The sequence below is a fragment of the Mesoplodon densirostris genome, chromosome 6 (genome assembly GCF_025265405.1).
Source record: "Mesoplodon densirostris isolate mMesDen1 chromosome 6, mMesDen1 primary haplotype, whole genome shotgun sequence".
Taxonomy (NCBI): domain Eukaryota; kingdom Metazoa; phylum Chordata; class Mammalia; order Artiodactyla; family Ziphiidae; genus Mesoplodon; species Mesoplodon densirostris.
The window spans coordinates 9,027,256-9,040,329 of record NC_082666.1 but is presented as its reverse complement, the minus strand read 5'-3'; the positions used below and the strand labels follow the sequence as shown (position 1 = coordinate 9,040,329).

The following is a 13,074-nucleotide window of genomic DNA, read 5'->3' as shown; positions in this document are numbered from 1 at the left end:
CTGTTGGGAGCTCTTGGACTGAGAACCCAGCAAGGGGCTACATAAACTGTAAAGTACAGTGATGGGGGTCTGGGAATGGCAGTACAGTGAGGAGGAGGAGGCCGAGGAGCTTCTACTCAGCAAGGATAGTGAACTGGTGCTGGGAAGTCTTGGAGAGATGATGACAGTGATCATGACCACCACGCGTTGAGCCTGGGGGGATGTGCCCAGGCCATCATCCCCACTGGACAGATGGGGTCACTGAGGCTCAGAGAGGAGAGGGGACTTGTGTAAGCTTCCAGTGCAAGGAAGTGACAGAGCTAGGATTCCAAGCCTAATGAGTGCCGTGTGGACTCCAAGATCTGGGGATGAAAACCCGTGAGGAGAGGCTGGAGGGGCCCCAGGACGTTAGGAAACCAGTTTTATCAGAGGTAAAAGAATCAGCTGTACTGCATGTATCACTGCAGGTGTCAATGGTTTAAAGAGAAATTAATTAATCAGTTTTGTAATCCATGTTCAAATGCTCCCAAAAAAATTGTCTTTCTGAGTTTTGTTTATTAGCTTTATGAGTTTAATAAATTGAGCATTAAATAAATAAGCCAATAAAAACTCAAAGGAGATGGAGACATGTTGTCGTAGCCTGGGACTCTTTAAGGGAAGGACATCCCGAAAAAGGGAATTTCTTAATCTGCAATCACAGATGATCCTGGGGGAGGGGGAGATGTTCAGTTTGGTTGAAGAAACTGGGTGCTGGGCTTATGCCAAGTAATAAGAACTCGGGGTGTTCAGAGCCTTGAGGGCAGACAGACGTGGGCATGATACTCAGAGCAAAGGGCCAGGGTAACTGATGAACAAAGAAACATCTGGACGCACAGAGCAGGGAGGGAGTATACGGTGATGCTGCCGTGTGACCTTGAACCTGCCCTCTGCATCTTTCTGTGCTCATCTGTGAAACGGAGATGGAAACATCTTCCTTTTAGGGTTCTGTGAGGACTCAATGGGGTGATGCAGTTAGATGTTAACTGAGCTCCATGTTATTAATGAGACACAGAGAATTGAGCCAGGAGTGCTGTCCAGCCCAGGCCAGACAGAAGCTAGAAGGATGGATCCAGAACCCAGGGTGGTCATGAGAAGGGGGAATGGTTGGGACCTGCATCAAGAAGGCTGCTCCCAGGGACCCCTGGGAGACCCCAGCGAGGATAATCAATGAAAGCATGTCGGACTCACGTGGAACAAGAGAAAGGCAGAAGCCCGCTCTTGTGGGATGCCTCCTTCATGCCAGCACAGGGCCGAGGGCTTTACATGCACTCAGCTCTCCCAACAGCCCCACAGGTAGGTACCATCATTCTCATTTTACAGATGAAGAAATGGAGGCTCACTATCTTGAACAAAGTCACACAGGGAGAAGTTATGAAGCCAGAAGGGAACCCCAGGCTGCCTGCTTTAGCCTCCTGCCCCACACACAGCTCCCCTTCCTGTCTCCCCAGGGCAGGTGGGTGAGGCTCCCACAGACCAGCCTGGGGGTGGGGACTGACTTGCCCTGCCTCACGGGCTGAACAGGGCTATATTGGATGGTTCAGCATTCGTTCAGCCAACATTCACTGCTCACCTGAGTGTGTACAGGGACTTAGGCTCAGCACTGAAGACGCAGAGGTGACCATGGGGAAGGTGCACCTGGAAATACGTAAACTGCGGTCCTCAGGAGAAGTATCTGAGACTGGAGAGGAGAAGGGGGCTTCCTGGAGGAAGGGTTGCCCAAGCTAAATCCTTCATAAGCAGCTATTTGCCAGGCAGAGGCTGGGAGAGGGGGAATGGCGTTCTAGGTTGTAGGCACAGCGTGAGAGAAAAAGGTCAGCGGTTTACATGAAAAATGGGGAGGGGGTTGTGTGGATTGCCAGCAAGCCTGTGTGTCTGTGTTGTGGTCACGAAGCTGCCGTCTAGATTTGGAGCTTCTGGGTTGGGGAAGGAGCCAGGGCAGGGGGATTGGCACTGAGAGGGCGGGGCAGCTAGAGGGAAAGCCACAGGGAGCTCCCCCCTGGACCAGAGCTTTGGAGCTGCCCCACAGCACCCCATCGTCCCCTGACCCCAGGGCCTGCCCCGTCCTGGCCTCCCAGCCCAAGTGTGGGAAGCAGCAGCACACCCATCTGGAATCCCCAGGCCAGTTGGGGAGTGGGGACTGTTGTCCCTATCTTACAGATGAGGAAAGTGAAGTTCAGACTTGCCCAGGGTCACAGAGCCGGTCAGGATGGAGAGCAGGACCAGGGCTCCAAATCCAATGCCCTTGATGCTTTCCGGGCCTTTCACGTCAGGCTCTGGAGCATCTCTGGGGCAGGAGGGGAAGGGAGGCCGGGTGGCCCGGAGCTTTTCAGCCTGAGCAACTCTACATCTCTGGTCAGTATTTGCAGCTTCTGGGCAGCATTCATGGAGAGGCCTGCCCCGGCCCCCAACCACTCCCTCTGTGCTCACAGCTTTATCCTGACAACTCACTGCATTTTCACACTGAGAAACAGGCAGTGTTGCTGAGCCCATTATACAGATAAGTGAGCTTTGAGAGAGGAAATTACTCGCTCAGTCACAAACCAGCAAGTGGTGGAAACAGGCATTGAACCCGAGTCCATCTCATTCCAGTGCCACCCGCCTGTAGCTGGGGCTGCTGCTCAATGGCTGGTTCCACTGATCCTTCATGGTGGGAGGGATCGAGGGGGGGGGTGGGGGGCTCGCAGAGAGGAGGGCACCCCGCTGGCACCCCAGCGCCTCCCACACATGCAGTTGGTACCCTGGCACAGTAGACAAAGGCAGCCCCATAATCGGGAGCGAGTATTTCATGCATCCCCCCCACCCCGATGTTTTATTGGGTGGAGAGATGCTTGGAGACCAAACGGATGGCACATTCTGTTTATAAAGTGTGCAGTTTGTTTTACTTCCCGAGTTCTTGCAATCGAGATAACAGATGATGCCCCGAGTGGCTGGCGCTGCCTCCGTAATGGCGGCACAGAGGCTTTGGAGAAGTATTAATAATAGATTGTGTTGATGAGTTTGGAGAAAGTAGCAATCGACCCCCTGCTGCCAAGGCATTAGCGGGGCTGTTCTGAACGAAGCCTGCATGGTGGCAGCGTCTGCTAATGCGGGTCACACACCCCTCCCCCCCGCTGCCCCCTCCCACAGACTAAGAGGGCCTCCTCTCTGGGAACCACCCAAGGTGTGCCAACCCAGCCTGGGGCCCTGGCCCTGACATGGTGACACAGAGATGCAGCCATTGCCTGTCCACCCGTGGGCCACAGAGGCCAGGCTGCAGTCCTCAGTGGGGCCGCCAGGTCAGGAGGTAGAGTGTGGGGAGAGGGACAAGGAGGCAGGGAGAGGGGCAAGGCAGAAGTGTCCTCTACGTCAGAGCAGCAGTTTCTCCAAACCTGGCCCCTCCCCTAGCCCCTTGGCAGAGTTGGAGGGCCAGCCAGATTCCTAAGGGCCTCTGCTTAGGGTACCTGGACAGTTGAGTGGGTTGCACCTTGAACAGAGGTCTCCAGCCAAAGGGCCAAATTGGAGCTGCATCCATCTCATACACCGTTGTGAAGGCATGTGTGGACCAGTGGGGTCCTGTCTGCCTGAGCCTCTGCCTTCACTCATGGCTTTTTCAAACACTGAGGCCTCCTTGAGGATCAGGTGGACCTCTGTAGAACTGGGAGCTGACAGGGCCATGTGCCATCACTCTGATGTCGTACTCATTCATTGAGTTAAATGCTCAGTATCATTGAATCCTGACAACAGCCCTTTGAGGGAGGTCCTGTTGACATCCCCATTTTATAGTAGAGGGAACTGAGGCCTGAGATAAGCATAGAGGATGCCACCTCCCCCAGACTGGGGCATCAAAGAAGGCTTCCCAGAGGAGGTGGCATTAGAGTTGGGCATTGCAGGATGAGTAGGAGCCTGCTGGGTAGACTAGAGGTGGATGGCAGGGGTTGCTGGGGTGTCCCCAATTTGAGTGCCCTGGCCAGTGCCAGGGCAGCAGGCAGAGCTTGGAATGGCCCTGCCCACTGCATCCCACCAGCTTGCCGTGGGCGGTGCTGATGGCGGCCTCGGGAAGGGAGGCAGACCGAGAGCCCTGCATTTATGGCCATTTCTGTTCCAGAACCGATTAGTAGAGAATTGCAGCTGTAATCTGTGCCTGTGATGGCGGGCCATAAAGAGGGATGGGATGTGCACAGTGCTCCCCAGGTGGCGCCCGCAGACGTGGCCCGGGGACGTGGGGAATGAAAAATGGTTTTAATTCCCTCCCAGCAGCAATAATTTGATTCTTCATAAATTTTTCCATCAAAGTGTTGTTCCCACAGAGCAGGGCACGTGACAGGGATCGGGGGCCGGGAGGAGCGGTCAGTAGGTGCAGGCAGAGGCGGGGCCCTGCTGCTCAGACTCTTTCTGCACACTCGCCGGAGTCACGAAGACGCCCGCCCCCACCCCCAGCTTTGTCTCCGGAGATGGAAGATGGATCCTCCCTGTCATGGAGGGACTGGATCAGGCCCGGGAACAGAGCCGGCTCCATCATTTACTACCCACGTGACCCTGAGCACGTGACTCTGCCTCCCAGCACCTCAGCTTCCTTATCTCTAAAATGGGATTAATATTTCCTGCCTCATAGGGTTGTTGCAAGGATGAAATGCATTCCTGCATGCAGAGTGCTTAGAAGAACGGCTGGTACACCATACGTACTCAGATTCCTAAGCTAAGATGAGGGATAAGCAGGTGGTAGCCAAGGCAAGGGCCAGAACATGTTGAAGAGCCAAGCTGATGGTGCTCTGGAGAGACTGCAGGCTGTTCCATGGGGCCGAAGCCTCGGGGAGCAGAGTGGTAAGAGAAGAGGCAGGACTGTGAAGGGCCTGAGTGCCAGACTCAGGAACTTGAAGGTTCTCCGAGGGCACTAGGGAGCCATGGAAGAGTCTGGAGCAGGGAAGCAGCACGATCAGATGTGTGTTTTAGACAGATCCTTCTGGCTGTCATCCTGGAGGGTGAGTTGAAGGGGTTGGAGAGGCCAGGAACCGAGGGAGGGCACTGGGGCAGCCCTCAGGCAGGAGAGGAGGGACCCAGGCTGGGTGATGGGTTGGGCAAAGCTGGGGATTGCTTGGATGTGGGGGAGAGGCAGGGGCAGAGAAGAGGAGAGCCGGCGCTGGGGTAAGGGTAGCTGGGACCTGTGGGCTGCTTGGCCTTCCCCTCAGGGCAGGGGCCCACCTGGCTCCCAGGGAAGGCAGAGGCTGAACCTGCACTCTGCCCTCTAGTGGCCACTGTGTCTATGAGCGGGAACGACCCTGAGCTGATGCTCCCAGGAGAAGGCATCTCCGGGCAGGTTGCCCAGTACCCACCGTGAGGCCGCCAGGGCCCTGTGAGCCAAGGGGGTAAGGCTCCCACTGTCTGGCTCTGTGCCCAGGGAGGGCCTCTCCCACTTGGGCTGGAGGGTCAGCGTGGCGGGAGGAAGAGGTGCTTTGTGGGCAGTGCCTCTGGGAGGGACCCCTGAGCCCAGCCAATGCACCCACTCTGCACCTGCAGGCTCTTCGCGGCCAAGTGCAGCGGCTGCATGGAGAAGATCGCCCCCACTGAGTTTGTGATGCGGGCGCTGGAGTGCGTGTACCACCTGGGCTGCTTCTGCTGCTGCGTGTGTGAGCGGCAGCTACGCAAGGGCGACGAGTTTGTGCTCAAGGAGGGCCAGCTACTGTGCAAGGGTGACTACGAGAAGGAGAAGGACCTGCTCAGCTCCGTGAGCCCCGACGAGTCCGACTCCGGTGAGCTGCGCCTGGAGCTGGGGCAGGTGGTGGGGAGAGCCGCCCCTGCAGGAGAAGCCCACTCGTGACCCCAGGACCTGCACTGTACACAGACACTGCACCCACATCCGATACGCACGCGCACTGATGGGTCCAGTACACACGTGCACACGTGGGGTGCACACAGACACGTGTGCACAGCCCCACAGGCGCACGAATGTACCTGGACACTATCACACACAGGTGTAGGTGCATGTGATCACAGATGCACACACACAAGCACATAAAATGCATGTGTGGATACCCATGCCCAGAAGTGTAAATACACAGACACATGTCCGTGTGTAGACATGTGCTTACATGCCCAAGCATGCAGAAGCCCACACCCATGTAAACAACATGTGCACGCACGCCCCAGCACACTCACGCAGTCAATACCTATGCATGTGGCTGCACACGTTCATCCACGTGCTTACATGTCTTGTAGCTTGCACACACATGCTGGCACACCCCCTGCTCTCTGGCCCACCCCCCTCCCCCTGCTCTTATCCTTGCTGTGCCCCGCCCCGCCCCGTGACAGCACAGCATCCCAGGGGTCTCTCCCAGCACCGGGTCTGCAGGCTGCAGGTGTGTCTGATCTGACGCAGCCTTTCTGCATCACCCCCCAGAGCCTTCAGCAGTGGGGAGCAGCAGCCCCAAGCTATTCCCTTTTTCCCCACTGCATGGGGAGACTGGGGCCCTCGGTGGTGGAGGGAGAGACTCCATTTCCCGGGGTGAAGCCTCCCCTCTACCCTGCTCCAGCCCCCAGAAGACTTCACCAATTTGGAGCCCTCCTGGCAGGAGGGGCAGGGCCAGCCGGGAACAAGTCTTAAGGGGGAAATGTCAGGGAGCAGGCTGGCACCGTGTCATTCCTGGGGGTGGCGAAGATGGCCTGGAGCAGGGGGCGTGGGGAGGAGGCGCCCTGATCCGCCGGGCCTTGTGGGGAACCTGCAGCCCATGGTCACAGGACCTGCCCACACAAAGGAACGCTGTCCCTGCCAGAACCTTTGGAGGAGGTGTGAGCTCCCACCACCTGTACCTCTGTCCATCCCTGGGCAGGGCACCACAGCGGCCAGGCTGCCTGGGCTCCTGTGGGAGAGAAGAGGCCAGCCAGGTGCCACTGGCACGTTCATGCCAGGCCTAGGGAGGGGTTCTCGGAGGGAGGTCCCCTCCACAGGGGCTCATGCTCAGAGGAAGATGGTCTAGGAGAAAGGAGACCAGTTCAGACTCGGGGTGAGCAGAAGGCATGGTGGGTGGGAGGGAGGCTCTGCTATCTGTCTGGGGCTGGCATCTCTGAGACCCACAACTCGGGCATGGAAGTGGGTGTGGGTGTGCCTCCAGGTGAATACACATGCTTCTGCATGCAGGTGTGTGTGTCTGTTCAGACGTGTGCATGTCTGTATGTCCCTGCCTGTGAGCATGCACCTCTACGTGTGTATGTGTACGCGTGTACATGTCATGGTCACAGGTACTCCTGTGTGAGAACGTCTGGAGTGTGTGTCTTTGCCCATCAATTCTTAGTCCCTGGAAGCTCCAAGGAAGCAGGCTCCTGGTAGCCTTCTCTCTGGGGCGTGAGGTCCAGCTAGTGCTGGGCTAGTGCCATGGAAACTGGTTTTCCCAAAGGCTGACATGCTGGGCTGGGGTCTTCCAGGCACCAGAGGCCAGCAGGACAAGGTGGGTCCCAGGCAAGATGGGTCAGGGGAAGCCCAGGGCCAGAATGAACACAGATGCCAGCATCTCTCCTCAGGCGGGCCATGGGCCTGATGAGGACAGCAGATCGGCCACAAGTGAGCATCCTGTGCTCCCTCCAGTGTGTCCAGCCACATGTGTACACCTGCGTGCTTTTGCAGTGCCCATACCTGTCCCCACGTGGGCCTGTATCTCTACCATTCTGAACGTGTGCGCATCTGAGTGTGCAATGCATGTGTGCTTGTGTGTCTCTGCCTGCTCACCAGGGTGCCTTCCTGTGTGTGTCTGCCTGTGTGTTGTCAGCAGAGCAGGTCTGGGGGCCTTGGTTCAGGTCTCCCTGGGGGTCCAAGATAAGAAAGTGAGGAGTGTGTGCTGAGGAAGGGGACATACAGGACCCGGATGGGAGATGAGAGACTAGATAGGCAGGGCCTGTGGGCCGGGGGAAGGGGGCGGTCTTTACCCTGAGGGCACTGGGGAGTCGTGGCAGGTGTTAGCAGGAGGTGATCGGATCCCATCAGGTAGCAAGTTGCCTGAGGATATGAGGCTGACAGGCTGGGGTGTGTCCCCCACAGTGAAGAGCGAGGACGAAGATGGGGACATGAAGCCAGCCAAGGGACAGGGCAGCCAGAGTAAGGGCAGTGGGGACGACGGGAAGGACCCGCGGAGGCCCAAACGACCCCGGACCATCCTCACGACGCAGCAGCGAAGGGCCTTCAAGGCCTCCTTCGAGGTCTCCTCCAAGCCCTGCCGGAAGGTGAGGGGCGCCTGGGGTGGGGTGGAGGCTGACAGCCCCGCACGCGCTGCCTTTCCAGACACCACCCCTTCTGCTCCTGCTGGGCGCTGGGCGTCCCCCCCTCCCCGCCCATCCCCCCAAACCTGCTGCCTCCCATGCTGCCCCCACCCCCACCCCCAGGCCTGACCCGTCTCCTTCTCTATGGGCAGGTCCGAGAGACGCTGGCGGCAGAGACGGGCCTCAGCGTGCGTGTGGTCCAGGTCTGGTTTCAGAACCAAAGAGCGAAGGTGAGTACAGGCACCTGCCACCCCGCTGGACGGGGGTGGGATGGGGAGGGGGTGCAGGCAGAAGACCAGGGGCCTGATGAGGGTGGCGTGGGAATGAAGGGGGGCTGGAGGTGGAGACTGGCACACACTGTGTCTCCTGCAGATGAAGAAGCTGGCACGGCGGCACCAGCAGCAACAGGAGCAGCAGAACTCCCAGCGGCTGGGCCAAGGTGAGCAGGGCGGCCCGGGCTGGGGCTCAGTCTCCGTAACTAGACTCCCAAGAAACCTCCCGGCAAGGCGATCAGAGCTCAGGGAGCTGCTGCCTTGGAACCTGCTGAGATCAGTAAAGGCGAGAGGCAGTGGGGGCCGTGGGACACAGGAGGGGAGATGGCAGGGTGGGCGGCCCAGAGGGGTGGCAGAATTTCCATATTCAAACAGTGATGCGGTGTGCCAGGCACTGTTCTCACGGTTCCGCACGCTCCGTCTCAGTTAATTCTCACAGATCCCTGAGAGGAAGGGCATCGTTACATCCCATCTCACAGATGAGGAGACTGAGGCTCAGGGAGACTAAGGGACTTGTTGGGATCACTCAGCTAGTAAGGGGCACCGCCAGGCTTCAGCCCGGAGTGTAGGGCTCCTAAGCCTGTGCTTTTAACATGACCATACACCCTACTGCCCACAGTAGAATTCAGCAGAAGTCTCCAGAGAAAGTCTGAAAGTGTTGAGGAGTCCAGGGTGGACTGGGCTTTGCCCAGATGCTGTTTCCACAGCTTGGGCTGGGGCTGGCCTCCCCGGCCCCATGGGGACATGGAACCTTCTAGGTCTTGAAGGGAGGGCACTGGGAGCTCCCTGAGTCTGCCAAACTGGGGGAGGGGCCTCAGCTGCCTGCTCCCAGGTGAGCCGGGGTCTCTGAGGCAGATGCCAAGGGATTGATGGGCAGCCCCTTCTACTCAGAACTCTGGGGCCAGACCAGTGTCCCAGGCTGGACCTTGGGCTTCAAGGCCGTGGCCTCAGAGCCCAGCTCTTCCTGTCTTCTCTCTCTGCCCCCTCTCCCGAGATGGCCCAGCCTTCCGGGGCTGCAGCCGCAGGCTCAGGTCCCCCAGCCTGCTCCCAGGCTGTGTCTCACTCTCCGGTGTTCCCAGCTGCCCCCTGGATGCAGCCTCCCCAGGAATGCTCCACGGTCCCCTCGAGCTCATCACAGCCCATTCCTGCACTTCATACCGCTGCCCCTGCTGCCACATGCACAAGACACCCCCTACAGCTCCCCTACCCCGTCTCAGCAAACGGCACCACCACCCACCCAGTACCCACACCAGGAACCCAGGAGTCACCTCCCCCGTCCTGTCCTACACGCACTGCATCTGCTCAGTCACCAAATCAGGCAGTGGTTTCTTGTCCCATGTCCCTCATGCCCCTCTTAGTCTTTCCCGCATCTGCGTTAATACGGACCCCAACCCCTCCCAATGGTCTCCTCCTCCAGCCTCCACCCTCCCAGCCTTTCTCCACAGTCCCTCCACAGCTAAGACCCTCCACTGGCTTCCTACAGCCTCAGGGGAGCCCCCACTCAGCTCAGGTCCCCAAGGAACCATCTCTCTCCCCAGGCACGACCTTCTCTGGTCCTCACGCTCCATCCCCATGGACTGGGCTCTTTGCTCCCACAGCGCAGTTTCTCTCTTCTCTGCCTTTGCTGCCCTTCAGCCTGGCATGCCTGCCCCCTGCTCGGCTGGTTGAACCTCTGCTGGTTGTTTAAGTTGCATGGAGGTGGTGGGCCCCTTCCTCCAGGAAGCCTTCCTTCCCTGAGCCTTGTTGGCCGGGGTGCGGGCTCCACCTTGATGCTCCCAGATGCAGGGCACTCACTGCACCCAGATGTTGTCGAATCAGTACTGACTGCACACTGGAAGCCTCTGTCATCCCCAGGCTGGGAGCTCCTGGAGGGCAGGGCCGTAGGAGGAAGGGAGGAGGTGGGGAGGGAGGGCTCTTTCTGGAAGAGACGCTGGACTGTGTGTCTGGGGAAGGTTGGTGGACTGGAGGGTCAGATATGTAGGCTCAGTGACCCTAGAAGGCCACAGGCAACCTCAGCAGGGGCAGGGCTGGGAAGGAGGAGGTCAGAGAGACCGCAATGGGCAGCCTGGACTGGGGGGTCGTGAGGGAGGTCATGGGACTCCTGGGGTACATCTGTGAGGTCTCCAGGACAGGGCAGGCAGGGCCAGTCAGTGAGGGCGTGCTCTGTCCCCAGAGGTCCTGTCGAGTCGCATGGAGGGCATGATGGCCTCCTACACGCCGCTGGCTCCGCCGCAGCAGCAGATCGTGGCCATGGAGCAGAGCCCCTACGGCAGCAGCGACCCCTTCCAGCAGGGCCTCACGCCGCCCCAAATGCCAGGTGACCACATGAACCCCTATGGTAAGCTGCCCGGCCCCCTGCTGCCCCAGCACGGCCCCTGCCCCCTGCCAGACCTGGCAGGCCTGGGGCCGAAAAAGCCACCTCCTGCCCCAGCCCCCCCCCCAAACCCACCCCCCACCCCCCGACCCCGCAGACCCTTCCGACACAGCCCACCTGCCTCCTCCTGACCGGAAGGGGGCGCCCTGGAGACCTCACCCACAGCCCCCAACCCCTCTGGTTGGGCACCATCGGCAGGTCATCCTGTCCCTCCCTCACCTCCAGCCACACTGCCTGTAGGGCCAACAGGGCCCCCAGGAGCCCCAGCCTGTACCCCGGTGCTGACACCGCCTCTGTCCCCCAGGGAACGACTCAATCTTCCACGACATCGACAGTGATACCTCCTTAACCAGCCTCAGTGACTGCTTCCTCGGCTCCTCGGATGTGGGCTCCCTGCAGGCCCGCGTGGGGAACCCCATCGACAGGCTCTACTCCATGCAGAGTTCCTACTTCGCCTCCTGAGAGCCAGCCAGGCCGCACGGACGCTCGGGCAAGGGCCCTGGGGTGGGACTGCAGGCCGCAGAGGCTGCCCCGCCACCCGCACAGACTCTACAGACAGCCATACGGTGCCCTCCCCTCGGCCAACTGGGCCTGGCTAAAGTCCCCACTGGGCACAGCCAGACAGGCAGACGGGCACAGCCTGGGCAGGGGCTGTGTCCTGTCCACAGAGACTGTCACCCCCAGGGACCCAGAGCTCTCGGACAGCCACTCATCTCCCAGCCCCACCTCGGCCTCCGTCGCCTCCTTCCCCCTCCCCATCTCTTTTATGGGAAGCTTAAATTCTCTCTATTTTTTTAAATGTCCTCTCTCTGTCCAGGCCACCTCCATGGCATGGGCCTAGGTCGAGGCAGGGCCCCCGTGCATGCCCCCAGACGATGGTGTGAGAAGCGTGTGTACCTGTGCCCTGCACTGTGCCCACCTCCCCCGCCTCTGAGGGCAGGCCCGCCAGCCTAGGATCACCCCTTCCAGCTGGAGCCTGGAGCAGGAGTAGGGAAGAGCCTGGCCAAGCCCACCACAGCTCTGCCCTGAGGGGCAATCCTGGCGGGACCAGGGACGGGTAGGTTGAGCCCAGGCTGACTCAAAGGGATGGAGACATACATGCAAACGCACACACTTAAAGGCACACCCATGCGGAAACGCACACAGATACATAGACATGCTGAAAGAGACAGACAGGCCTCTGCGGGTCAGCCCTGCCCTGTCAGGAAGGGGGAAGCGGCCAGACGGGCAGGGAGCCCCTCTGACAGCAATAGGAGGGGAGGGAGGAAGCGAGGAGGCTAAGGTGAGCTTGAAGCACGTGGACACAGATGTGTCTTAGCCTCTGCCCAGACGGGGGCTGCCTGGGCAGAGACAGAGGCCGAGAACCATGTAGAATCAGACCAAACAGCAGAACCTCCAGGGGGAAAAGCATCTCAAAAGTCACCCACTTGGCACTCCATAGGATGTTTGGTTCCTGCCCAAGCCACTTCTGCCTCTCCTCGCATACCTCCAGTGACTTCATCGGGCCCCAAGTCAGATGCCTTTTCTGCTGATTTCACCTCTGCCCTATTCAGCCCCGAGTCCTCGCTTCTCAAAGCCAGGCTTTTCCAGCTTCTCCAGCTCTTCCTTTTAAACTGTACCGCCCAGCCTGGCTGCAGCTTTCCCTCTAAAGGTATGGAACAGATATAACCCAGTCTTCCCACTGTCATCAGCCAGCCAAAGTGAGCAGGTCAATCACCTCCCCCACTTTAGGCACCCTGCCTCTGTTAATGTGGCCTGAGACCCAGTGAATGGTTTAGGGCACATAACCTTGGAAACTCACCCTGCCCTTTTGTAACCAGAGCCCCTGACCCTGACACATGTGTGACAGCTAAGCCACAACTCTCTTCTCTGTGTGTGTGGAGGGGGCACTTATTGGTCCCTGGAGATCCAGTGAAGGACCTTGACTTTTTTCTTGTTACGTTTCCTCTTATTTGATTCATTCCAGCCTGTGGAGTTTCTCTGCAGCCCAACTCTGTGACCACTGGTTTGTTCTCCCTCCTCAGCACATCTGCCGAGGTAAGGAGTTGGCCCTGTGTGTCTCACCCAAGGCATGTGGACCATTTTGTCAAACGCCCTGCTAAGAGCCAGATACACTGTGTCAACCTCTGCCCCCACTCTACCCAACTACTAACCCTGTCAAAAGAGGAAGTGAGGCCAGGCTGATGG

General features: G+C 59.0%; 1 protein-coding gene across 3 annotated transcripts in view; it reads left to right on the top strand.

Annotated features, from left to right (window-relative positions):
- The window catches only part of LMX1B (LIM homeobox transcription factor 1 beta), an 80,212-nt gene extending 68,863 nt beyond the window's left edge, over nucleotides 1-11,349 (top strand). Inside the window, exons 3-8 of one of the 3 annotated variants that reach the window (XM_060101698.1) lie at nucleotides 5,512-5,744; nucleotides 8,024-8,205; nucleotides 8,394-8,471; nucleotides 8,614-8,680; nucleotides 10,687-10,830; nucleotides 11,192-11,349. In XM_060101698.1, the coding sequence (XP_059957681.1) occupies nucleotides 5,512-5,744; nucleotides 8,024-8,205; nucleotides 8,394-8,471; nucleotides 8,614-8,680; nucleotides 10,687-10,830; nucleotides 11,192-11,349 (862 nt within the window). Of the gene's footprint in view, nucleotides 1-5,511; nucleotides 5,745-8,023; nucleotides 8,206-8,393; nucleotides 8,472-8,613; nucleotides 8,699-10,668; nucleotides 10,852-11,191 lie in introns of all 3 variants that reach the window. The other 2 variants (XM_060101697.1, XM_060101696.1) reach the window with 2 other exon arrangements.
- The last annotated feature ends 1,725 nt before the right edge of the window (nucleotides 11,350-13,074 follow it).